The 25,751-nt window shown below is 31.6% G+C and overlaps 2 protein-coding genes and 1 long non-coding RNA gene across 3 annotated transcripts; all 3 read right to left on the reverse strand.

Moving 5' to 3' along the window:
- Window positions 1-6,705: 6,705 nt before the first annotated feature.
- On the reverse strand, window positions 6,706-7,527 carry LOC123204283 (protein INAPERTURATE POLLEN1). Its single transcript, XM_044620894.1, has one exon. It carries the CDS (start codon window positions 7,525-7,527, stop codon window positions 6,706-6,708), a length of 822 nt encoding a protein of 273 aa, XP_044476829.1.
- A 6,423-nt stretch (window positions 7,528-13,950) lies between these two features.
- Window positions 13,951-20,703, reverse strand: LOC123204677 (3-oxoacyl-[acyl-carrier-protein] synthase 3 A, chloroplastic-like). The gene is made up of 8 exons (XM_044621461.1): window positions 20,028-20,703; window positions 18,054-18,202; window positions 17,505-17,641; window positions 15,925-16,030; window positions 15,718-15,836; window positions 15,108-15,172; window positions 14,803-15,025; window positions 13,951-14,487 (listed from the first exon to the last, which is right to left on the reverse strand). The coding sequence occupies exons 1-8, from the start codon at window positions 20,198-20,200 to the stop codon at window positions 14,266-14,268; spliced, it is 1,194 nt and encodes a 397-aa protein (XP_044477396.1). The 5' UTR covers window positions 20,201-20,703; the 3' UTR covers window positions 13,951-14,265.
- On the reverse strand, window positions 18,291-20,017 carry LOC123204678. Its single transcript, XR_006499600.1, has 2 exons — window positions 19,234-20,017; window positions 18,291-19,199 (listed from the first exon to the last, which is right to left on the reverse strand). It is a non-coding gene; the product is annotated as an uncharacterized LOC123204678 (long non-coding RNA).
- Window positions 20,704-25,751: the final 5,048 nt, after the last annotated feature.

Raw genomic sequence — 25,751 nt, forward strand, 5'->3', positions numbered from 1 at the left:
AGACTTGTTCCCACCCAAGATTTGATGTAATCCCAAGTCCCTACCTCCAACTTTTGAAAACTTAAACACCCACTTTTAAGTTAATTTTTGTTAAAAATATCAGTTAAAGTTAGGGGTAAAACTATTATTTAATAAAAAAAATTAAAAATTAAAGTTTCATCCTATTTCCCCTCTTAAGTTTAAAAATCTATCATCCCAACCCCTCCCCACCCAAAAACAAATGTTTGAAAAATAAACATTTCCTCCTAAGGGTTTGTAGTTTTGCCTTGATATTGCTCCTCCAATAATTGGAGCTAGCCAACCTCCATACCGACACTTTTTCCTCTTATAGATGATGACAAATCATTGGCGGGATGTTTAGTCTTCCCGCCGATGAATCATAGATTGACGATTTGTCATCATTCAGGAGAGGAGAAGCGTCGGTATGAAGGTTGGTTGGGTTCAATCACCAGAGGAGCAACAATAAGGTAAAACTACAAAGCTTAGGGGTGAAATGTTTATTTTTTAAATCATAGGTGGGGGAATGATAAATTTTTAAACCTAGAGAAGAAATATGATAAAATTTTAATTTTATAAATTTTTTTTATTAAATGATGATTTTATCGTTAACTCTAATTGAAATTTTTAATAAAATTTAATTCATAAATAGGTGTTTGAATTTTGAAAAATTTGAGGATGAGATTTTTAATTACATCAAACCTTGGGTGGGGATAAGTCTTTTGGCCTTAATTTTAAGCCATTGTATAGTCGTATATAGAAGTTTGCACACTTGCACATGGTCTTCTACATCAGTTTATTGGATAAGAGTCACATAAATAATTTTAAATGAAATATACGACCGTATAAGAAAGATATACGCCGCACAATGCTGTCACGAAAATTGCCTATTTATTAGGAGGCATATGAAATTGCTTATTTCACGTGCCGTCATAGTTGGTCAGACGTTTAGATTTTCCAAAGGCCAAAGGACTATTTCCCACCCAAGGTATGTTTTTTTTTGCAAATTCCCCCAACTTAACTTTAAAAAGCCCATTTATCTACCCATAGACGGTTTAAAAAAACGTCAGATTAACGGATTTAAGGGTAAAATCATCATTTTATCTATAATATTAAAAATAAACTTAAATTTAATTTTTTTTTACCCCCAAACCCTAACAACTAATAATTTTCCCTCAACCCAAGTTTTCAAAAATAATATTTTCCCCTCTAAGGTTTCCAAACTTTAGGTTTGAATTTTTCGGCAATGACCGACGATCTCCAGGCAACATCTCTTCCTCCTTGACTTCTCCTCTTTCCGATCATGCGATGTTTTCCCCTCCTAGGTGTTGTCATCGATGAAGACGATGCGTCTTCGTTAGAGATGAAGACGATTCTTCTTTGTCTCGACGAAGATGCGTCGTCTTCATTGACGATGACATCATAAGCGTCAGAAGTGTACGACCAGAAGGAGGGGCTATTGGAGAAGGAGAGCAGGTGTTTGGAGATCGTTGATCGTCATCAAAAAAATTGGATTGAAGGTTTGGAAACCTTAGGGGGGAAAATGCAGTTTTTGAAAACTGGGGTTGGGGGGAAAATGTTAGTTTTTAAGGTTTGGAAGGAAAAATAATATGACTAACGGACTCAGTTAAGTTTAACGGCTCATAGGTGGTTAAATAGGATTTTCAAAGTTAACAGAGGGAATTTGCAAAAAACGTATACCTTGGGTGGGACATAGTGCTTTGGCCCTTTTCCAAATCCAATTTTGACCCATAATTACATAATCCTTGGCTGCCAATTTCTTCTCTCTGTGTTGGCTCTTTGCAACTCATTTGACAATGGGTGATTTTGATTTTTGACCAAAAAGGAAACTGCTAACATGTTGACGGTGGCTTACACGGTGTCGCCTCCTCATATTCGCACTGAAAAGACGTAGAAGAAGAAGGAAACGCCCATGCCAACGATGGCCCATTTTCTACTTTTTTAGACTGTAATGCAAGATTTAATTCGTCACGAAATTTTTTAGAGCCCTAAGTTAAAATTGAATTCAAACCCTAATTTTGGATTCCTAATTCAGAATTAATAAATCTTAATTTCAATTTTAAAATTCTACTTTCATAACCTAATGCTTCTAGCTATAAAACAGCATGCAAGATAAATTTACATACACAAAACAAAGTAAATTAAGTTACTTTAACATTACAAGAATACCTAATGTGCCGTGCCTTTTGAATCCACAGATATCTTGAAATTCATCTGAATGCGGTGATTGGTCTACCTCTTTTTAAAGCTTATTGAACAACAATTTTTAATTAGTATAACTATTGTACTTTTAAAATAGGTCAAAAGATGTGTTCCCACCCAAGGTTTGATGTACTTTTAGTCCATCCATCAACTTTCAAAAATTCAAACACCCACTGATGAATCAATCTTTGTTAAAAATTTCAGTTAAAATTATTGATAAAATCATTATTTAATAAAAAAAATTAAAAATTAAAATTTTATCTTATTCTCCCCCCCCCCCCCCCCCAAAGATTTAAAAATCTATCACCCCCCTAACATAAGGTTTGAAAAACAAACATTTCCCCCTTAAATTCGTAGTTTTGCCTTGTTACTGCTCCTTTTATGACCTAAGTCGGCCAACCTCCATACTGGTGCTCCTCCCTCTCTTGGATGACGACGAATCGTCAATCAACCAGAGATGGGTCGACAATTCGTTGATGTGAAGCATCCATCAACGCATAAATTAGCTAGAATAGGACTTTATTTCTTCTTTCAATCATCTATGTATCGGTTAACGCACAAATTGGTCCACCTTTGATTAACCGATGATTAGTCATTGTTCAGGAGAGAGAAGAGCGTTGGTATGGAGGTTGGTTGGCTACGATCACGGAAAGAGCAACAGTAAGGCAAAACTACAAACCCTAAGGGGAAAATGTTTATTTTTTTAACCTTAGGTGAGAGGGAAATGATAGATTTTTAAAAATAAGGGGGAAATATGATAAAACTTTAATTTTTTATTAAATAACATTTTTATCCTTAATTCTAACTAAGATTTTTAACAGAAATTAACTTATGAATAAGTGTTTGAGTTTTTAAAATTGGAGGGTGAGACTTTGGAATTACATCAAACCTTCGGTGGGAACTAGGGATGGCAACGGGGAGGGGCGAGGTGGGGATCTCAATCCCCGTCCCCGTAGGGGATATCAATCCCCGTCCTTGACTCGTCCCCGCTACGGGGATGAAAAAGATTCCCCTTCCCCTCCCCGCAAAGAAAAATCTCCTCCCTATACCCGAAAAAGAAATATATTCTTTTTACCTTATAAATACAATATAAATATATTAAATAACAAAATTAAGCAAAATTAAAATTAATCAACTATTTCAAATATCATAAATATAATTTATTAACTCCTTTAATATGCACAACAAAAACCTAAATAAATTTGAAAAACATAAATAATTTAAAACTATAAAAATATATTAGTATTTTAAATAAATATATTAATATAAAGGGACGGGGATAGGGGCAGGGAGGGGACATATGTATCCTCATCCCCGGCCCGTCCCCGATTGCGGGGATTTTTTTCATTCTTGTCCCCTTCCCCGTTAGGGTCGGAGAGGGTCGGGACCCCTAAAGTTGGGCCCAAATTGTCATCCCTAGTGGGAACAAGTTTTTTGGCCGTTCAAATATTACATTAGGTTTTGGAGAGTAGACTTAATATATAGTATGTTATTGAACAAAGTTCAATAAACATTACACCCATGCCAATGTGGTCTACTGAGATAATAACTTATAAATTATTCATCACATTAAATTCATCCATAAATTTTTATTGGACAATTCAACTATCTAGTATTATTAAACAAAATTATAGTTAATATCAACCCAAATTAAAAAATTCTCTAAGAGAAGAAACTTCCTTACATATGTTTTTCCTTCAACTCTTTTGTTCCATTATGAACATAAATGCCCTGATAATCTTACTTACACATGCTTTCTCCTTGTATAAAACATTAATGTTTCGATTTAGCATAACAGATGGAATCACCACAATATACTTCAAGTATAGGCCATTTCCATTTGCTTAGGTTTACAATTTGTGGTGATAGCAGTTAAGGATGAAATTCCGAAATCCAGAGGTAAAAACTAGGACTTGATATGATTTGAACCAACTCGATTTAGTTCAATTTAAATTCGAACAGAATCTAAGCCGGAAGATTTTGCTCTTTTTCTAAACCGAACCAAACTCAAACTAGAAAGTATTTGACTTGAATTTATAATTTGAATTAGTAGTTCAAATTCGTGGTTTAATTCGATTTGAATTCATAGTAAATTTGTGGCCTGATTCAGTTCGAATTCATGGCTCGACTCAGTAATTTTGAATATAATTTGGTAAAATGACATTATTTTATCAATGAATCATGAATTTAAACTATGAATTTGAATCATAAATTTGAGTTATCAATTTGAACTATAAATTCGAACTAAACCAAACTACGAATTTAAACTATTGATTTGAATTATAAAATCAAATCAAACTCAAATTGAATTGAACTAAGCCATTTTTCATTTGAGTTGAAATTAATTTTAGTTTGACAAACTTGAGTCGGACTTAATTTTAACTCGATAAATATGAATTGGACCATTTTCATTCAAATTAAACTCAAATAAAAGGATATTCAGACTCAAACCGATTCATATCCACCATCGGTGAAAATGACAAGGCCAATATTATTTGCAGTTGTTTAGAAATCCATATGTTAATGTAACTTTTTAAGCTAGGATAAATGAACGCAAAAATGCAAAAAAGTGAAAACGAACGAAAAAAAAAAGATATTTATAAAAATATAGGAAATGAAATCACGAGGAAATATGTAAATGTTAAAAACATAAACGTTTATTTTTAAATATTGAGATACTTAATATTAACCAAATGTCTCATTTGTAGGCCTCTCCACGTTTGTTTCTTTTGTAATGTATGTTTTTATATAAGCCAAAAGACTATTTCTCACACAAAGTTTGATGCAAATGAAACTTCTCACTTGTTAACTACAAAAAATCTAAATATTTACTTGTCTATGAAATTTCACTGTTACTGTCAAAAGGTAAAATCGTCATTTACCTAAAATATTAAAAAAATTAAAACTTTATCACATTTCTCTCTTAGCTTTAAAAATTAACATTTTCCACATCCAAAATTTGAAAAATAACCATTTCCCCTCTAGGGTTTCATTTAAACTTATCTTTCTTTGAGAAGCTTTCTTTGACCGACAACTGACCTCCTTTCTATGTTGTAGACGACTATTGATATCAACTGTAACTTCCTCTACCGCCAACATACACTAAGACTAGTGATAGAAGAAGTTGTAGTTGGTATCAATGGTCATCCGTGATAGAGGAAGGAGGTCGATTGTTGGCCAAAGAAAACTCGCTGAAGAAGGATAAGTTTAAATGAAACTCTAGGGGGGAAATGATCAATTTTCTAACTTTGGAGTAGGGGGAAATATTAGCTTTTAAATCTAAGGGAGAAATGTGATAAAGTTTTAATTGTTTTAATATTTTAGTTAAATGACTATTGTACCCCTGACAGTAACAATAAAATTTAACAAACAGATGCGTATTTAGATTTTTTATAGTTAATGGTGAGAAGTACAGTTTGCATCAAACCTTGAATAAGAAATAATTTTTTGGGCTTTTATATACAATAAAATTATGTATATATATTTTTTATAAATAATTTATATGTATAAATGATGTGTAATTATATGAACAAATGATTTTGAATTAAAAATAAAACAACATTCATTCATATAATAATATATTATCTGTATACCTAAAATGTATTAAAAAAAATATGTGTATATATATATATATATATATATATATATATATATATATATATATATATATATATATATAATATTACTCTTTTATTTATTAAAGCCTGAAGACATGCAGCCACCAAATGGATAAAAGAACTCACATAATAAGAAATATAATTTGTTTGTCTTTGAGAATTGCAAGTGACATTAATCTTATAATAAATACATATCTTTCTATTGATAAAATTAAAATATGATTTTTTATTTATGGTAAATATATTTATATCTTTATCTTTTTGAAGTGAAAAAATGTCCATGAATAAAATTTTGAATAAGAGAATGTAATGTCTTATTTTAATTTTTGATGTTGACAATTGTGCTATGGCCTATGCACAATTTGTCATGTTGACAGTTGCCCTATACAATTTAAAATGGAAAAATACTGATAATTATTTACTAAGCATTCTAGTCCTTAGGTGTTACAAATTAGACATAAACTAGTGGTAAAAAAATGAATTTTTAACTTTTATCTTCAGTAATTATTAAATCGATTATTAAATTTTGAGTTTTATTTGTTTTATTTCTGATTAAAAAAAAGAATTAGAGGTAAAAAGAAAATGTTGGAAGTAGCATTCTCATAATGAAGCCACTAAAACACGTCCGTTAATTGATTCAGCACAAACAATCATGAGAATCTGCATTACTTGCAACAGATTTAAGTTGATACAAGTGTTGTCACTCCCAAGTAACCAGTTGCACCGAATTTATCCAAATTATACCTAAACCCTAACAGCTGATAATCAACAATTTCAAATCAACCCCAAAAAATGAGAAGACTTAACTTGTAGCCAAGATGTTCCTTGAGAATTGCAGACCAAGAAATATGAATAAATAAAAACCCTTTCATTTATCTCTGATGGGAATGTTGCAGCGTTTGAATTCACCAAGCACTTCCTGCTCCCTCAACCCAACAAGGAATTGGGCTAAACTTTCTAGAAATAAAGCTGCTTGATACACACTCAACCCACTGATTATCTCTGTAATCACACTCTTTCTCAGTCTATTCGCATCCATGAACACACTCACCATTTCTTCCATCTCTTCTTCCATTGCCTTTTTAATCCTTTCTCTTTTCCCATCACTATCATCCACCCAATCCTCTGCTATCCTCCCCAAAAAACCACCTTGTATCTTCTTGATTCTCCCAGTCAATGCAGGAACCATTAGTCTTAACCCACATTCTATTTGATCGATGTGGTTCATCAAGTGTTTGGATACATTCTTCCACGCCATCACCACTTGCCAGGGTCTATCAAGACCAACGACAACAACCCGGCAAGTGTTCTTTTCTTCTTCTTCTTCAGTTTCTTGACGGTTTTCTTGATCAAGAAAGGATCTTAAAAGGTTGATGAAGAGATAGGGGTGGAGATCACCGAGAAAGAGAAATGGGATTTCAAGAGAGTTGCGCCAAGAAGGGAAGAGAAGGTGCGGGAGGTTTTCTTTGGAAGTAGCTAGGTCCAAGGTGTCATAATAGGCGAGGAAGTGTTGGAGGACGAGGTCAATGTGTGAGTAGAGAAGAGTGTGTGAAGAAGATGAAGAAAGGGCGCGTTGAATGAGGGGAAGGTGGGTTTTCTTGAGAGTTTTAAACCATTTTCTGTAGTATTCTTCGAAGGAAAGTGTCTGCGGTTTTTCCCGAGAGAAGAGAGAAGACAAAGGCTTTGGCATTTTTTTTGGTGAAGAATATTTGATCTGAATTTGATGTGAGTGGTGTTTATAGCTAGAACGGAGCAAAATGCCCTGGAAGACAATTGCAGAGAACAACGGAGTAGGGTAATATTTTTAATTTCATTTCATTACGAATTCGTTAAAACGATTTTTACAATCTATACTGGCACATACAAATGTAATTCTCACGCCTGGCCTAAAGATATTAATTAACTAACATAATCTAACATATCAGTTAATTATTCTAATCACCCGGGGGAGTTGTCCAAGGCCTAATTAGGAAATATGAGAATGAGAAAAAAAGACATAAAAATTATATCGGTATAATATAATAAATAGTAAAAAAATATGTTTGTTAAAAAAGTCATAAATTTCAGATACTAAAAATATATGAAATGTGTATATATGAGTTTAATACAATACATTGTCAAAAAAAAAGTTTTTAAATATACAATAATACTAATAACAATTTTAGCATTTTCATAGATCTTCTGGGTAAAATAAATAAATAGTTTAAATATAAAATATTTAATTGAGTATTAAATCTAATATAACATAATATATAATCAAGATTTAATCATCACAACAAATATTATTTCATAAATTTTTTTGCCAACTATAAGGTATATAATTGACTATTAAACATATTTTCGATTATCATTTTATGAATTTTCTATCAAATCATCACCAAAATATTGTGATTTATTGATATTTGAGTTAAGAAAATTAAATGTATATGGGAGATTTATAGAATACCTTCATAATGTCATTGAAAATGTAAAATACACTTTAGAGATTTGGATGACAAAAAATTAAGTTTTTTGTTTTATATAATTATGTTATTATGATAATTAATCGAACATGTAAGAGGCATTTTCGTACTTTACAAAAAATGAAAAATGTATAAAACAACAAAAATATGTGTTTAATATAGGAAACGTATAAAATACATATTTAATATATTTTAAGTTCAAAAATTTAAAACAATATGTTTAATGCATGAATTATATGAGAACATGAAATAAATGCAAATAATATGTGTTTTTACTAACTAGGGTCCAAATTAATAAAACGTTGCAATTCATTCGCAATTTAATACTCCCTTCATGGCTTCACATCAGCTTCGTATGACCACGTACTATCAAGTTATAATTTTAGGGCAGATGATTTAACTATTGTGTTCAAGAGTAAATATAACGTCTCTCTCTATAAATCTATCATTTGAAGAGAAGTGTTACTTTTCCTTTATCAAAAAAAAAAAAAAAGCCCTTTTCATTTAATCAATTGCAACGAATATCCCCATATGTCATATATACTAACAAATAATCAAGTTTGTGTAATTAATATCTAACGAAATCATATATAAAATCATAACATTTATTCATGTCTTAATACATAAACTAAAAAACATAACCATCAAATAGAATGTCCACTCATGCCTACTCCATCATTCACCAGCTGCCAGACAACTGTCAAATCATCTCTCACCTACGAAACATAAACGAAAAGGAGTGGGTAATAAACACACAGTAAGTAGGAGCATCTACTCCAATTAATCCTTTCTTTCCTTCCTTTAATTCTAGTCTCAGCATTCATATTTGTATTCTCTCTTGTCGTCTAAGATACTTCTCTAGACCTAGACTTGGATGACAAGAAATGTAATGCATGAATAATAATTTTATCAAAATCTGTGGTGAAAGAATCTTTAAAAAATATTTCTTTTTCAAAATCAATCTCTATATCAATCAGATTAGGTCAAGGTAGAGATTTGATACCCTAGCCACGTGACTTAATCTTTCAGACTATCATAATTCAAAGTATGTGTGAACTTGTCTTGACACTTTTCTATGTGTGCCAATTGATGGAGACTTTCATAACACATCTATATGGGTGTACACCTCTCTATGGGTACATACAGTAAATTGTGCGTCCTCTCTATAGGTACAAAACCTCTATATGAGTGCATAGCCTGTGTCACATATGCCTTCTTGCAATGCCTTCAAGAAAACACATCTCAAAATCATGTGTTCATGGGTGGCAGTAACTCTCTCTATCTACAAAAGCTTTGTGCCTCAAACATGTAATCAGGGTAATTTGGGTTCCACATGTGTTCTATGAGATCTGTATGTCCCAATCAATCCCCTTACTCTTAAAAAACATGCATAAATCAATTTCTTGGAAAATTGTTTCTAAAAAAAATCATCAATCAAATGCGATTCTCATCTTGGGCTCTGTCAAGCTTTTACCTATTATATACATGCTCATGATTCTCAGACACACCTTGGTACTTCAACGTACCTCTGTTGTCCTTTAAATTTTCACAAGATAACTTTACGAACAGTTGTTCATTTACTATGAACATTCATCCATTTTCTTTTTTATGCATGACCTTGCATTGCTCATGATGGGTGTGTGCTCTGACTTAACATGAATATTCATGATCTTCCTTTCTTGATCGTTCATGCCTTAACTGCTTGTACGAACATTTGTCTACTTGAACAATCATACATTCATACGTCATGAATGAGTCTCCAACTTCATGTTCATGACTGTACATAAGTCGTAAGGGCTAAATCATCGTTTAACTATATGAACGCTCATGTACACTTCTACATACATTCATTTTGTCCAATCCTATGTGTCACAGATGATCATATAGGATTTTTGTACGACTATCTGCCATGTATGGCATCTCTACTCTTATTAGTGAATAATCTTACATGTCCTATGCATGGTCATTCATTTTTATACAAAACTCAAATTATATGTCGATGCATGACTATTCCTTTCCTTTGAACAATTATGCATAGATTGTTTCTCGAATAAAAATTTTAGACCTTTTGGCTAGTTTTTCCTTCCTTGTTAAACTTAAATTAGGAATTTTAAATTGTTATTTAATTTACCATTATTCAAGCATAGATTTGTGCAATTGTTATAGTTTTACTAACGAAATGACATACCTAGTTACAGGGGCTGGAAAAGTGGTTTTTTTCACCCTCTTTTACTCTATCAAGTACTTCATCGGTCATGTCTCTTCCAAACAAGTTATTTGAAGGATTGAATGGATTAAAAGGGAGGATGAATTAGACAATCTAAAACAATCTTTACCAAATTAAAAAATTAAACTAATTTATTTAATTTAAATAATGTTGACTATTTTAATGTAATTTATGAGAATGAGAAGAGATATTTTGAATAATCAACACAATCAAAATAACATAACATAAAATATAAGTTTGAGAGATGAGAAAATCAAACACGTGATATATAATGGATTGACATAACTCAGCCTATGTCCACTCTTCCAAGCTATCTCTCTTGGAGTATTTCACTAATCCCCCAATCTCCTTCTAGAATTAATTTGCCATTAGGGGTTTTTCATTTATCACAAACTAAAGTTGTATGCAAATTACAAAAGACACTTTATGGATTAAAACAATCACCTAGAACATGGTTTGGAGGGTTTAGCTTGGCAATGAAGAAACATGGCTTTAAATAAAGCAATTCAGATCATAATCTTTTTTTGAAGCATTATTGAGGGATGGTAATGACTTTAATAATTTATGTTGATGATATGAGAATTACAAGATATGATAAGGAGGTGATTTTTAGTTTGTAGGAACATTTGACAGCTCAATTTAAAATGAAGAACCTTGGGGGATTAAAATATATCTTGCGACTTGAAGTAGCTTGATCAAACCAAGTTATATTTCTATCATAAAGGAAATATATACTTGATTTGTTGGTCAAAATAGGAATGCTTAATTGTAAGCTTGTAGACACACCAATAGTTCAAAATCATGGATTGGGAGAACACTTGAACCAAATACCCATGAATAAAGAAAGGTACCAACAGTTTATGGGAAAATTAATTTACTTTTCTCGTACACATCTAGATATTACTCATGTGGTGAGTTTGGTGAGTCAATTCATGCATAATCCTAGTAAAGATCACATGAATGATGTGCTTCAAATTTTAAGGTACCTAAAGTCTTCCCAAAAAAAGAACTCATGTTCAAGAAATATAAACATTTAAATATTGATGGTTATATGGATTCAAATTAGGTTGGAAGTATTACTTATAGAAAGTCTACATCAGGTTATTTCACTTTTGTAAGTGGAAATCTAGTCACTTGGAGAAGTAAGAAACAAGGGTGGTTGTACTTCAGAATCATGGCTATAGGACTTTGTGAACTTTTTTGGCCCAAGAGGTTACTAGCAGAAATTGGCTATTCCTTTGGTTTTGTAATGAATCTATTTTGTGATAATAAATTGGCCATAGAGATTGCACAAAACCCAGTTCAACATAATCGAACAAAACATGTTGAAGTAGACTGACATTTTATCAAGGAAAAGTTTAAGGCAAAAATAGTTCAATTTCCATTTGTAAAATCAAAAGATCAATTGGCGAATATCCTTACGAAGGTTGTCTTAAGCAAGACATTTCATAACTCACTAGTCAAGTTAGGCATTGCAAACATCTTTGCACCAAATTGAGGGGGGTGTTAGCTTGAGTTGTTAACAACATATTTGAAAGAGAAATTATAGGGAAGTTTAAATTAGAAAATTTGAATTGTTATTTGATTTACCATTATTCTAGGATAGATTTGTGCAGCATTTTAGTTTTCCTAAAACAGTCTTTCTATAAATTGTATATAAGGCTGCTCTTGTATCTAAAAAAATATATAAAAAGTGATAGCTTTTCATCATGTGTTTTATCCCTTCAAATGGATCTATTAGAGTCTATATTTGGTTTTAGCACGTAAAGTCTATCTCATACTTTATATATTCAAGCCATTTGGTAGAGTTTGGATTTGTATAGCAGCATCCTATATAATTTACAAGCTTCTCATATTACATTGGACAAAGTGATTGGTGCATAGTGTACAAGAATGATAGTGTGATTTTACGAGGAAAGAGGATCAATGATCACTTGAATATGCTTGATAAAGGCTCAATTATTGGAAGGACTGAAGATGGAAGCCTTCTAGTTCTTGCACCAAAAGTGAAGAAATTGACAAACGAGTTACGTTTGCAAATGCTATTGTAGTAATTTTAAGACTCAAATTCATCAAGGATTTGTTGAGATCATGCCTTGAATCTTTATTTCACACTTATTATTTATTTAAGTTGTGAGATTTTTTTTTTTATATTTTGGAGTGAATTATATTTTCTTATCCAAAGGTTGATTTAAAAACACTTTTCCACCTCTTGATGACATAAATCATACTTTCTTATCCAAAATAAAACTCTGTTAATGGAAAAACAATCTGACACAACGTCAAAAAGTTAAATTAACATATTGTCCCTAATCATTTTGCTTTTTCAAATTATTATTTTACCCTAGACTTACATAAATTAAAAAACATGCTTCAAATATCAAATTTCCATAAGGACTCATTTCTTTCCAAACTGTTTTACCTTTACCCTCTTCTTCATGGTCAAACCCACCCCTTCACCGTCCCAACTATGTGATTGCCACCACTACCTTCTTCTTCATCCCCCAACATCTCTCACAATTACGACAAGCCTAGTCGGCCCCCACCATTACCTTCCAAATCATGTTTTCCTTTTTTCGTTTTTCAACCATTTGTCACCTCTCTATTGTCTTCTTCCCATTGATTTTGATAAGTTTCGGTGGATATTCAATCAATTTGTGCTAGTTCCAATCAACATGCCATTGGTTTTGGCAAGTTTTGATGGTCGTTCAGTCGGCTTTGACGAGTTTTAGCTACTATGACAATTTAGGGTGGTGGCTAAGAATAACAAAATGATAGTGATTGAATTGTAATTTTTCAAACTTATATAAGGGTCAAACTGTCTTGTTTAAAAAATATTAAGGTGAGATTTGAAGCTATTATTTTTTAAAATTTTTGAATGATTTTTAAACGAGGTTTGATTTTGGATGATAAAATGTGATTTATCCTATCAAGAGGTGAAACCTTGGGTGGGAAATTGTTATTCACTTATAGTTGTTATGTTTTAGGTTGGAGTATCTAAAAAAATAGAGAGACAACAACAGAATAGTTAGTGCTCTTATTACTTATAAGGGTGTAATTGAGTTTTTTGGGTTTGTGGTTTTTTGTTTGAACACGTTTTGGGTATAAATGTTAGTAAGAGTTTTTGTGATTTTTCTCTTCGAAAAGTCACGTAGTTATAAAAATTATTTTATTAATTGATTGGGTTTAAGAGTAAGCCATTTTGGGTTATACCAAATCATACATTTGTGTTTTTTTTTCTTTCTAATCAAGTTTGTTTTCTAATATTTGCAGGTTTGGGTGCTCTGTCCCAAGTCTCAACACTAAAACATACCATTTTGTGGTCATGGTTGAAGCCATAACGGTTTAATGTTGTTTGCCCGGGAAGGGGCCTTGCCGCGACTCAACATAGTAGAAGTATAAGAAATCAATGTGAAGGCAATGGTACTTCAAATGGGATTTGTTTATAGTATATTAAGCCAATGCTACAAGCCAATTTCTGTTTGCAATCTCCTGGGGATAAGCCCACAAGGAGGTCAACAAGGAGGTCAACCTTGAAGATGAAGAATGTAACTTATTACAAAGTGCCACAACTGTTGGCCAAAAATCCCCACAAACAACAAAGAGCTACTGAAGGGTATACAATTGCAACCTCCTCGGTGAACCTGCAGGACTTTTGTGATGAGAAACAAGAATTCAAGAACCTGCCTGCTGACTGATTCTCCCTTGTCATCTGTAATTTTCACATTCAAGTAACTTTTCATCCCCATCTAAGAATAACAGAGCCCCAAGTTAGACCGGCGCCAAAACCTGCAACGGCAATAGTATGGCCTGACTTCACCTTCCCTCCTCGAACAGCTTCATCCAATGCCAATGGTATTGACGCGGCACTTGTGTTACCATAATTTGCCAAATTTGATATAACCCGTTCTGATGGGACTTCTAAACGTGTTGCAACTGCATCTATGATCCTCTGGTTTGCCTGCATTTTATCACCCTTATCATTACTTGAATACTCTTTCATCCACAAAACCTCTTCTCATTCATATGAAGGAGAATGTTCAGTCAACATTTTGTCAATCTCACTTTATCAAATTTTGTGTTGAAAGCTAGAGCTCTCCATGATCTGACCCTTTTTCAAAGGATTTTTCTCCAATATGCCAAGATAATGCATTAAAAATAATAGAGACAGCAAAAGGATCTCATCTGATTCGCCAAATGCATACACTCCAGGGTGGAAGGTGAATATAAATAAAACCAAACAAAATACATAGTTTGAAGACTCCATTTCTCATACCTGATGAAGCAATAACCAATTGATGCTGGACATGTTCAGACCAGCCTTTTGAAGGGAAGACTCGATTGTCTGTGGCACAACTCGCACAGCAAAGCGGAAGACTTCTTTGCCATTCATATGAATGCAAGAATAAGATGACTGCTTTGGGGGGAAGCCTAAGACGGATCCATTAGATCCCAATGTATCATCAGTGTCATTTCTTTTGATGCTAGCATTTAGATGTCTGCAATAATGAACATTAAAGATCAGTTCCCCTCCTCAGCAAGAAACAAAAATTTGTTCACTGAAAACTGGTCAGCACATACCTTTGGCCGTCACCATCACTATGCAAGTCATAACTAAATAAACCATCCTCTTCAACATCACAGGCCTGCAGAATAATTGAATTGCAACTGGACTGAAGTTCCATCACGAAAGAAAGCAGTTTCCAATTGTAATTTCTTAGCCAATACTCATATAAGGTGACAAAATCAAGACAGCACTTGATAGCTTGATTAATTTCTGGCAGTTAAATAAATTAAAAAATAAAGCATTGAAGATAATATTAGAAACTTTCTGCTTGGTTTCCATCAGAATTTGGTTCAGAGTACAAATATAGCAGAGCGAAAACTGTCTAAGCAGATTTAGGCACACAGCCAACTGTCCTCTTAGCTTTCCAGCAGAATACAATTCCAAGTTTTATGGACTTTGGTAAAGAGTGTTGCTGTAAGCCTCTAGACATGGCAAGTCCAAATGACTGGTTTTTATATAATATGACAAAACGTAGTTACTCCTCCTTTTACAACACCCAAAAATCATCTTTGAATAATTTTCAATTTCTTTATCCAATCATATTCAGTTTTCCAATAGCATCACAATCAAAAAACCTAAGCATTACTGTGTCACCTTGAAATAGAGAGAAGCAAAGATTATTACCTGCAACAATACAGCACCAGCAGCATCCCCAAAAAGAATGCAGCTTCCTCTATCCGTCCAATCAGTAAATCGAGAAAGAGAATCAGCCCCAACCACCAAAACATTATGAAACTCACCTCCTGTAATTTGTAAAGCAGAGATTTGAATGTATTAGTTTTCAATCTATAGTTGGGACCTTTTCTGCAGCAAAATAAACAAGTTTGTTACCCCTAATGTGACAAGAAGCTGATACAAGACCCAACACAAATCCACTACATGCAGCTGTAATATCATAAGCCAAAGGATTGTTTTTGCAGCCAAGTGCCTCTGGTATCTGACGAGTACAATGAAACACAGAAAAGAACATATTAAAATTAGAGTGTTTCCAATTCCAAGTCAAAACAGAGGAAATTAAAGGAGAAACTTGAGCTGGACAGTTTTGTGTATTTGGTTGTCCTGATATTGGTGTCACCAAGCTGTGAAGTTCAGTCAAAAGTTTTCTGATTTCTTATTTTCAACAGATCACAATCCAGAGACACATAGATTATGCACAAAATCAACGAAAATTAAGTATATAGCCCACCAAGAATTATGCAACCTACAGAACTATGCCAAAAACAACAGTAACAAATCCCCATTGTTACTTTGTTAGTCAACTATCAAGTTCCACAGAATTCTATATTGATTTAAGCTCCAAGGAAATAGAGCACATCTGAAGAAAATTCTGAACCTAATGGTAAGTTACACTGATTTGCTTACTCACAATTTTCCAGATTAATTAGACAACATTCCATTCTACACCAACACAACCGCGATAACAACCGGAAGAATCACTTTTCTTGCCTTATGTTATCAGTCTAACATGTTCATAAAACTTTAGCCAATTTTTAAGACAACAGTGGCTGTGATTTCTGTATGCTGCCACAAAATTCTCCTTAAGAGTTTTCAGTGACAAATTTCTGATCACGTTGGTTAACTTTTTTAGTTGCAGAACTGAATTCCAGAATAGGCTAATGTTTCAAGTATGTTTGTGACAGGGTGATATCTGATAGAACCTTGACAAACAAAGGTGAACAGAATTGTTTGAACCAAATTAAGCTCAAATACTACCCCAAAAGTCAACCAAACAGGCTATAGAACCAAACAGTTAGCCCTAGTATTCCAACCCCAGCTCCAAGAGTACATTGGAGAAACAATAGTAAGAGAACATCCTTGTCAACTCATTTGTGTATATATGTCAATTTGACACTCATTGGATCATCCTTTTCTCCATATCTCAAAGAAAAATGTTTTTGGATGCAGTGCACAGATTTTAGACAAATAACTTTCATGAACTCTAAACATTGAGACACAGCATCTTTCCTTTATGATGCCCCATACAGATAAGTTGAAAAATATCCCAAATTTTTTTCAAAAATCTCAGGAAAAGAAGTGACATATGATCCTAAAATCTGTAAAGCATGCATGTAAATGAAATTAAAATTTCATTGTTAAGACTTCCAAAATTCAAAAAAAAAAAAAAAGATGGCATTTGGATGACTTAAACAATATTAAACAAAATTAAGAAAATCAAGGGACCGCACTTGCTCAATGTTCCTAGTAAAAGTATCACATGTAATATAAATCAGAATGTTTACAAATCAGAAGATGATACTGATGCCATGAACAAGCAACAATCCCAGAATGCAAAGAAAAATGCAGCCTTTCATAATTAGAAACATAAATATGGTTCAGTTAAAGAATGAAGTCCATTGTATATAACAGTCATTCATTTATGTTTGGGTATACACCAGCCCATAGACCTATACCTGGGGAGCACCGCCAAAAAGATCCTCTGGAGTGGATGTGCACAGCAAGACAAGGTCGACATCATCAGGATTTACTTCTGCCATCTGAAGAGCTCTGCTTGCTGCTTCAGCAGCAAGATTGGTTAAGTTTTCTTTGCCTGTAAAAGCCATGGTCAAATTAAGCTCTTCAACCATTCAAGAAATATGAAGCTCATGAGTAAAAATATTATTATTATTTTTTGCCATCATTCAATTAATAAAATGAAAAAAAACTAGTAGATGCATAAACTATCAGTTATACATAGGCAAAGAAGCTAAAAGTATTAGACCTCTAGCACAACAATAGGATGGATTACACTTAAAAGTCATCAGGGATCACATTCAACCATCTCTGAGTGCCTAAAAAAAGGCATCCAGACAGTTGGAAACATTTTAAATAGACCAAATTCTGACTAGCTTGGCTCAGATTTGTGAAGCAAAAACAGCCTTCCTCATTGCTTAAGCTCAGCCAACCATATGTTTCAAAGCTAATATACATGACCCTAGCATGCGTTCCAAGTATCAACCAACCTGATAGAACCCGTCGATTGCGGATCCCGGTTCGAACAGATATCCATTCATCAGATGTTTCAACCATCTTGGCAAGATCATCATTGGAAACCTGAAGACTGGGCACTGCTGAGCCACAACCAACTAACTTGCAGCCTTTACTGACAAGCCTGTTTTTTGGCATGGAAATAGGCAAGGAGATTTAGAGCACTTTGATTTTCATTTCTTTTGTTTGTATTGTGTGTGTGTGTGTGTGTGTGTGTGTGTGTGTGTGTGCAAGTGTGTGCACACACGTGCACGAGTGTGCTTTTTACAAGAAACTATATACTTTGTATTACACTAGTTAAAAATGAGAAGATACACTTGTGGACCAGGTGTTCACAAAGAGTTGGATTTTCAATTTCTAAGCAAGTTTCATTTCCTTGAATATACACAGACATCAATAGATACGTGAAGGCCAGAGCAGGATTTATCATACAGAACACACTTCCTTCAAGCAGGGGGAAATTAATTGTACTTAGCTAGGTAAAACATTAAAAGGACAAGCGAAAGTTTCCTACCCAATAAGTTTATTGCTTCAAGAAGAAGATGCAAATGTACTCCGGTACCAAAGAAAAAGGATACCAAGCTCATGACATTAATTCATTCACTACAAAATTATAGAGATCACAAGGAGAACTTATTCAATTGTTCCAAAATTTTTCTAAGCAGTGTATCACATATAAAACCCTGTTTTTAAACTGGCATTTACATAATAATATTTAGAACAACAATATAACAAGTTCTGAAAATATGAATCAACCAGATAGTTGCACATAATCCACCTCCAAACTGCCAAATAGATGGCCCAAAGCTTAAACTCTTACATTTTGCCAATCAAATGAGCAACTATTAGGGCTATCAGATACAGGAATAGATACTTAAAAACTACATCAGAAGAACCCCTACCTATGACAACCCTGATTTTCTTCACTAGCGCAATTCTTTTTAACAGATCACAACAAAAAGCAACATCGCTTCAATGTTAAGATAGAATTAGGGTATCTTTTAGGATTACTTTAAACAAGAAATGGTTATATCAAGGACGTCCGCATCTTTTATTTAGGAAAATGAATTGAAAGCTTAACTTTTTACCATTTCGTCATGAGTTCAGAACTTCACCATAACCTTCAATTATTTAAAATTTGCCACTTCAAGTAACAAAAATGATGTAAAAACCAGAAATTGCATCTCAAGGAACTCAAAATTGTTATGGGACCCTGGCAACATTCAGCAAGGAAATTTGTGAGTCCAAATATTTGGGGTAACCTTGACTTAGTTCACTCAAAGACCAACAATAGAAAACACCAAAGAATGAACTCTAAGGCATTCAACTACACCGAATTTATCTTTGTTCAACACAACCCAGTAAAACTCGAAACTGTGTACCTCAGGTTTTTCTTTTTTCCTCAAGTAAACAAGATTCAGTGCAATAATTTTCAACCAACTGGCATGGATTGTGAAGACTAAGAAGTTCAACTTTAAACTCATCCTTTATTTTTTTCAAATTCAATTGTCTATTTAAGATGTCCGCTGTCTAAAGATCAAATCATTGTGATAACTCTTCTGAAGAAATATTCTGATTTGGTATTTGTAGTCAATCAATTAAAACCGAAATCTTGTTATACCAAAAAATCAACTACGTTATAAAACCTCTAAATTCTTGTCCATGAATCACTTTTACGAGTTCTTTATCGGGGCACAAGCGCTCTCACATAGAGCAATTGACCAATGAACTCAAATCCGTATATAATTACATAAATTGCAAGAAATTAACTAAACTTTCCATTTCATTTAAAACGTACACGGCGTTATAAACAATGAAATCGAAAGATTGAAGAAAGAATTTAAGTTTGTGAGGGCAGCGAATACCATTTTCACCAACTAATTAACAGACGCAGCTGCATTAAAAACTGCTTTTGACTAAGAAACAATGAATAACTCCAAAAAAATCACCTGGGTAATGTCGATTCAGAAGGGGAGACAGAATTCTTAGAACCTTGGATGGTACTGGAGCACAGTATCCTTCCAGAGAAAGAAAACCCAGATCGATATAACCTTATTGAAGGCTGAAGGCCGCTTCTGAAACTGGGAACAGAAGGTGTGAACAACCCAGATGCATTTGCCATTTTGGACTCACAAAACCACTCAGAAAGACAACAAATTAAAGGGTGTCTTTTTAAAGGAACTAGAGTGAGAAAAACAAGATCTTTTCAGCTAAAAGTGGAGAGAAGAAGGTTAAAAAAAAACAGCTATGATTTAATTAAAGATTAAAGAAATAGAGCATCCAGAACACAAAGAAATAAAATAAAGAATTAGAGCAAGGAGGTAGAAGCATTGTATTGCGCTAAAAAAAAAAAAAAAAAAAAAAAAAAAAAGACAATTAGGGCGATTATGCCAACTCAAATTGAGGAAACTCCAATGTCCATCTGCATTCAAAACTCTGAATTTTCTGGCCGACTGCCTAAGCAGCGTCACTGTCATGCATTTCATCACTGAAACAGTTTCTCTATTTCCAAGATTCTATTCTTTGCATCAACCGAAATTTTCAGGTCTCTGCTTTACCCTTGTGGGAAACGTGGCTAATGGTGGTTGGCTGTTATTTCCAGTTTCATTTTTCAATTTTGTATTGGATTAGAATATAATACATGCACATGCACTCCTTCCCTTGAGTTTCTTACTATTCTCTTGTTTAGCTGCCTTGGCTGGCCAGCCACCCCATTTGTAAATCATTATAGTGATGTTCAACTTCCACCTGATAACCTCATTTATTTTATATATCACTTTCCAAACAGCACCTTTCACTAATCTTATCAATTGATTTATGGGCCCTGGGATTTTGTTACGATTCAACTTTATGAAAACAAGCCCCAACAATCAGTGACAGATCCAAAAATTTTATTGGGGTGGGCCTTTTGACTTGTTTGTCAACCAATTAATAAATTTTTTTTTAAAATTATCAAAAAATAATATAATATTAAGAAATTGGAAAAAAAAAAGGTGTAATAGCATAAATAATTTTTTATATGAAAAAATATTTACTTAAATTCAGTATAATTAAAAGTATTTACAACAGTCACTATTCAAAAATAAAAAATTCAGAGCTGTATCATTTAAGAAGCAATCAGACTTCATGTTGTATAACTTCAAATCCAACTGTTAAAATCAAAACTCAATTATTTGAAGTAAAGATCTACACGTTATTTGTTTAACAATTAAAAAAAATTAAAATGTTATATTTGAAAATTCAAATAGTTGAATATCAATTATTTAAGGATGAAAGCAATTTATAATGGTATAGTTAAAGTTCTTCAATTTAACATAATTTTTATACTTTCATATATTTTGAAAACACTCAATGATATCTTTATTGGTAATTTGGTATATCAAAAATCTTAGTAAATATAGAAATGGGAAAAAAACAGTACGAGAATTATATGGGTATAATTATTATAAGAAAATGAGCATTCAACACAAAATTTGAAATTTCTTACCCATTATAATTAATATCTATTAATTAGTCGTATAATAATTACAAAATCACTGTTATGAAAAAGATTCTATAACTAATTTCAAATAATTGTTGAAATTGGTTTTTAGTAACTAATATTAAAGTTACTAATTATAATTAAATAGTTGGAAAATTATCTAAATAACCATTCATTTTAATTGTAAAAAAATGTCATTAGCAACTAAAAATATTGACGTAAATGAATATATTTAGCAATTGAAAAATTTAGACGTAATTGAATGTCGTTAGTAACTTAAAAAAATTAGTCACAAATGAATATCATCAACAATTAAAAAAATTGATGTAAATAAATATCATTAACAATTAAAAAAATTAGTCGCAGATGAATATCATTAGCAACTAAAAAAATTAGAGGTAAATGAATGTCATTCACGACTAAAAAATTTAAATGCAAATAAATATCATTAATAATTAAAAAATTTAGCTAGAAATGAATGTGATTAACAACTTTTAATAATGTTATTATATTATATTCAATTTATTAATTTTCTCAATAATAATTTATCCATTAATATTATATTTAATATCAAATCGAATTTAAACTAGCGAGAGATGTCATCATAAAGTTATTAGTAGAAATAATGTTATCAGGATAAATAATATTATCAATTGGATGAATCAATAAAATAAATAATATTATCAAAAAGATGAATAATGTCACCAACAAAAATAAATAATATATATAATTTTTGCTGCATATAATTAAGTTTCGAATGAATTACGATTTAAAATCATTCACTTTTAAATATATATTATTTAATAAAATTAATTAAATCATAATTTTCTAGAGCATAATATAATTATGTAAAATAAATATAAAAAGAAAATGATAAAATAAATATAAAAAATAAGTTTTATATTAAATTACTTATTGAAAAATTTTGTTAAATATGATTATATAAATGCATTTTTAAAAAGTACGATTTAATGTTTGGTTCAGTTTAAAAATTGACTAAACTGTAATTCAAAATGAAAAATTGTTTTTTAAAAATTTATTAATTCAAACAAAACAATTTTACAAACTAAACCCACTCAAATTGTAATTTTAAAACAATTCAATCTAATTTTATAGTTTGAACCAAATTATAAATATCTCTTGTAAAACATAATTACAGCTTAAAAGGCCTTGAAAAAATTCCCCCCATTAAAACGTAATGAACCTCTATAAAGAAAATTAACAAAACAAAAGCTCAAACACGATCAAGTCGAAGAGTATTTAAGTTTCCATCAAATTCATGCACTAAGAACGCAAATAGGATATGATAGACCCAAAAAAAGTGGCAAAATTTGAATACTTAATTCAGCCATTGATCTGAAGCATTTAAGCAACAATAATTTTTCTCTATAAATGGCAGATCTAACAATTTATGTCATCGGATCATAGTTATATCATATTAATTCAAGTTTCAGATTAAAGACTTTAAACTCTAACTCCAATCCAAAATAAAATTGTGATAAAATTTTTTAACCCTAAACTAAATCGAAATATTTTCGTATCGACCTAACCCCACCTGAAAAACTCAAATTATGTAATAAGTAAAGTTGTCTCAAAACACGTAACGCATGATTTATAGCAAAACAATACATTTTGTCAAATGTCCAAAAATAGCACAATTTGTTATAAAATAATACGCAAAAACACATACTTACCAAATTAAAATACACAAAAAATATTTTGACACAAAACGACGTGTTGTCAAAACAAAATTGCTCTATTTCAAGTTAACAGTAATAACTTGCTTATTTTATTATTACTTTATATGATCAATTATAAAATTAGGAGTGTGCACGGTTCAATTTGGTGAGGTCTAAGAGCTTTTTCAAACCGAATTGAAAAAATTGTTTAAAAAATTTTTAAACCATATTAGGTTTCAAACTAAATTGAAAAAATACGGTTTAGTCCGATTTATATTACGGTTTAAACCTATTAAAATCATTTATTTATAAATACATATTATTTTTAAAAAATTAATTGAATTATATTTTTTTACATAATAGTAACGTGTAAAATAAATATAAAAAATATGATAAAATAAATAAATATGAAAAAAACAAGTTGTTTACTTAATTGCTTATTAAAAAATTTTATCAAATATAATTATATATATGTATTTTAAAAAATATAATTTACAGTTTGATTGAGTTTGAAAATCACTTATACTATAATACAAACTAAAAACTATTTTTCAAAAATTTATCAACCAAAACCAAATCATTTTCCAAACCAAACCATAATTTTTAAGTAGTTTAGTCCAATTTTACTGTTTGAACCAAATTATATACATCTCTAGTAGGAATAAAACAATAGAATATCATAATTAAAAACCCAAATAAGTCTATAAATTGAACTTTAAAATAATGCAATTGATAACCAACAAGACTAACAACCAACAATGCAATATGATAAATGTAATTGTCACAAATATTAAAACTATTAACAAATATATGACACATCAAACATAATAAGTTCAAATCAATAATTCTTATAACATACCAACAAAAAAAAAAAAACTACAAATAGTTTTTTACAATTTTGTCAAAAAGAGTTATTAAATTAAAATGAATGTCTTCGGATAATGCAAATTTGGTATTTGATGATATAATATCGATTTCTTTGTTTATTCAAATTAAGGATATGGATTTTATATGTTGAAACTCTTTCTATCAAATGAAGATAAAAGATATTAGAGTATTTTACTGTTATGATGTTATATAATATTTTGTTTAAAATGTTCGAGTTAGTTTCAGTTAATTCAAATTGGTTTCGTATCAACCCTAACCCGATCTAATTTTTTAAAGGTCAATCTGAACCTAATCTAAACTACTTTTAGTATTGAAAATCATAATCCTAACCTTTTTTTATTGTGTTATATCGAGTTAATAAATCATATTAAATTTTGTCATATTTAATATGTGGGTCTTCCAAACTCCATCTATAAACGAAACAATATTTTTGGTCCATTTCAGAATTTACCAATGATAAAAAGTAGGCCAAAGGACTTATTCCCACCCAAAGTTTATTAAATTTTCAAATTAGTACTTGTTAACTATTGAAAACCCAAAAATTAAGATAATTAGGTAGGTATAAGGGTAAAATTGGTATTTAACTAGTAATATATTAAAAATAATAAACTTTATCTCATTTTCCCCTAAAACCGTTAAAACAAACAATTTCCCCTTAAACCTAAGTTTTGAAAAATTTCATTTTCCCTACAGGGTTTTAATTTTTTTCTTTGCTTATCTTCAGTGATCAGAATTGGTTTTGTTTTGTTGGTGCTCTTTCTTTATTCCATTAGAGCTCTCTCACCCCTGATTCAACTTCGTCCAGCAACTGATTCTTCATTTAAACACATCTTCATTCATCTTCTTTTGTCTTCTTGATTCAGTGTCAAAACTGATTTAGATGATTTGGTCTTTGTTCAGACATGTATGGACTCTTTGTCTTCAATTCCAATTCGAACGACACCGAATGATTAAGAAGAAAGGTTGATGTTGGGATAGCTTGAGATTTTGAACCGAACGAAACCACAAAGAGAGCTTGAGATTTTGAAACCAAGACCCTCGATCAATCTAATCAATTGGTGTTGGGGAGAGAAAGAGAGGTTGATGTCGGCTTGGTCTCAAGCAAAGGACGTTGGAGATGGAGGAAAAGGGTCATCAAAAAACATTAGGAAACTGAACAGATTGGAAGGAATTGAAAATTCTAGAAGGCTAGAAGGGGCAACATAAGAAGAAAAAAGATGAGGGGGTCAACTATAAAATTGAAAAACTATAAATAGGAAACCCAAAACACTTGGGCGGAAACTACAGGCTTTCAAACTTAAAAAAAAAAAAATTAGATTTTGGGGGAAAATTTTGGTAGTTTTTATGGTTTAGAAAGAAAAAGAAATAAAATTTTTAAATTAATAGATTTTGTTAACTTTAAAAGCTAATGTATGAGTATTTGAGTTTTGGAAAGTTAATGATTATAAATTTGAGAAAAAAATTAAACCTTGGCTGGGAATAAGTGCTTTAGCTTAAAAAGTACTATCTATGCCAGAGATGCACCCTATGCTCAACCACCCTACTTGGCAATTGCATTTGAAAATCGAGCAACCTCCTCATATACTTGGTAAAATTAAAATGTTAAAACAGAAATTTACCATAGC

This window comes from Mangifera indica, chromosome 20 (assembly GCF_011075055.1).
Source record: "Mangifera indica cultivar Alphonso chromosome 20, CATAS_Mindica_2.1, whole genome shotgun sequence".
NCBI lineage: Eukaryota > Viridiplantae > Streptophyta > Magnoliopsida > Sapindales > Anacardiaceae > Mangifera > Mangifera indica.

Bases quoted from the DNA above. Each gene is read 5' to 3' on its own strand.
- LOC123204677 (XM_044621461.1), bottom strand. From the start codon at position 20,200: ATGGCAAATGCATCTGGGTTGTTCACACCTTCTGTTCCCAGTTTCAGA. The intron at 16,031-17,504 runs GTATAGGTCTAT...TGTACTCGTCAG, and splicing joins TTTTTGGCGGTGCTCCCCAG to ATACCAGAGGCACTTGGCTG. The intron at 15,173-15,717 runs GTAATAATCTTT...ATTATTCTGCAG, and splicing joins CTGGTGCTGTATTGTTGCAG to GCCTGTGATGTTGAAGAGGA.
- LOC123204283 (XM_044620894.1), bottom strand. From the start codon at position 7,527: ATGCCAAAGCCTTTGTCTTCTCTCTTCTCTCGGGAAAAACCGCAGACA.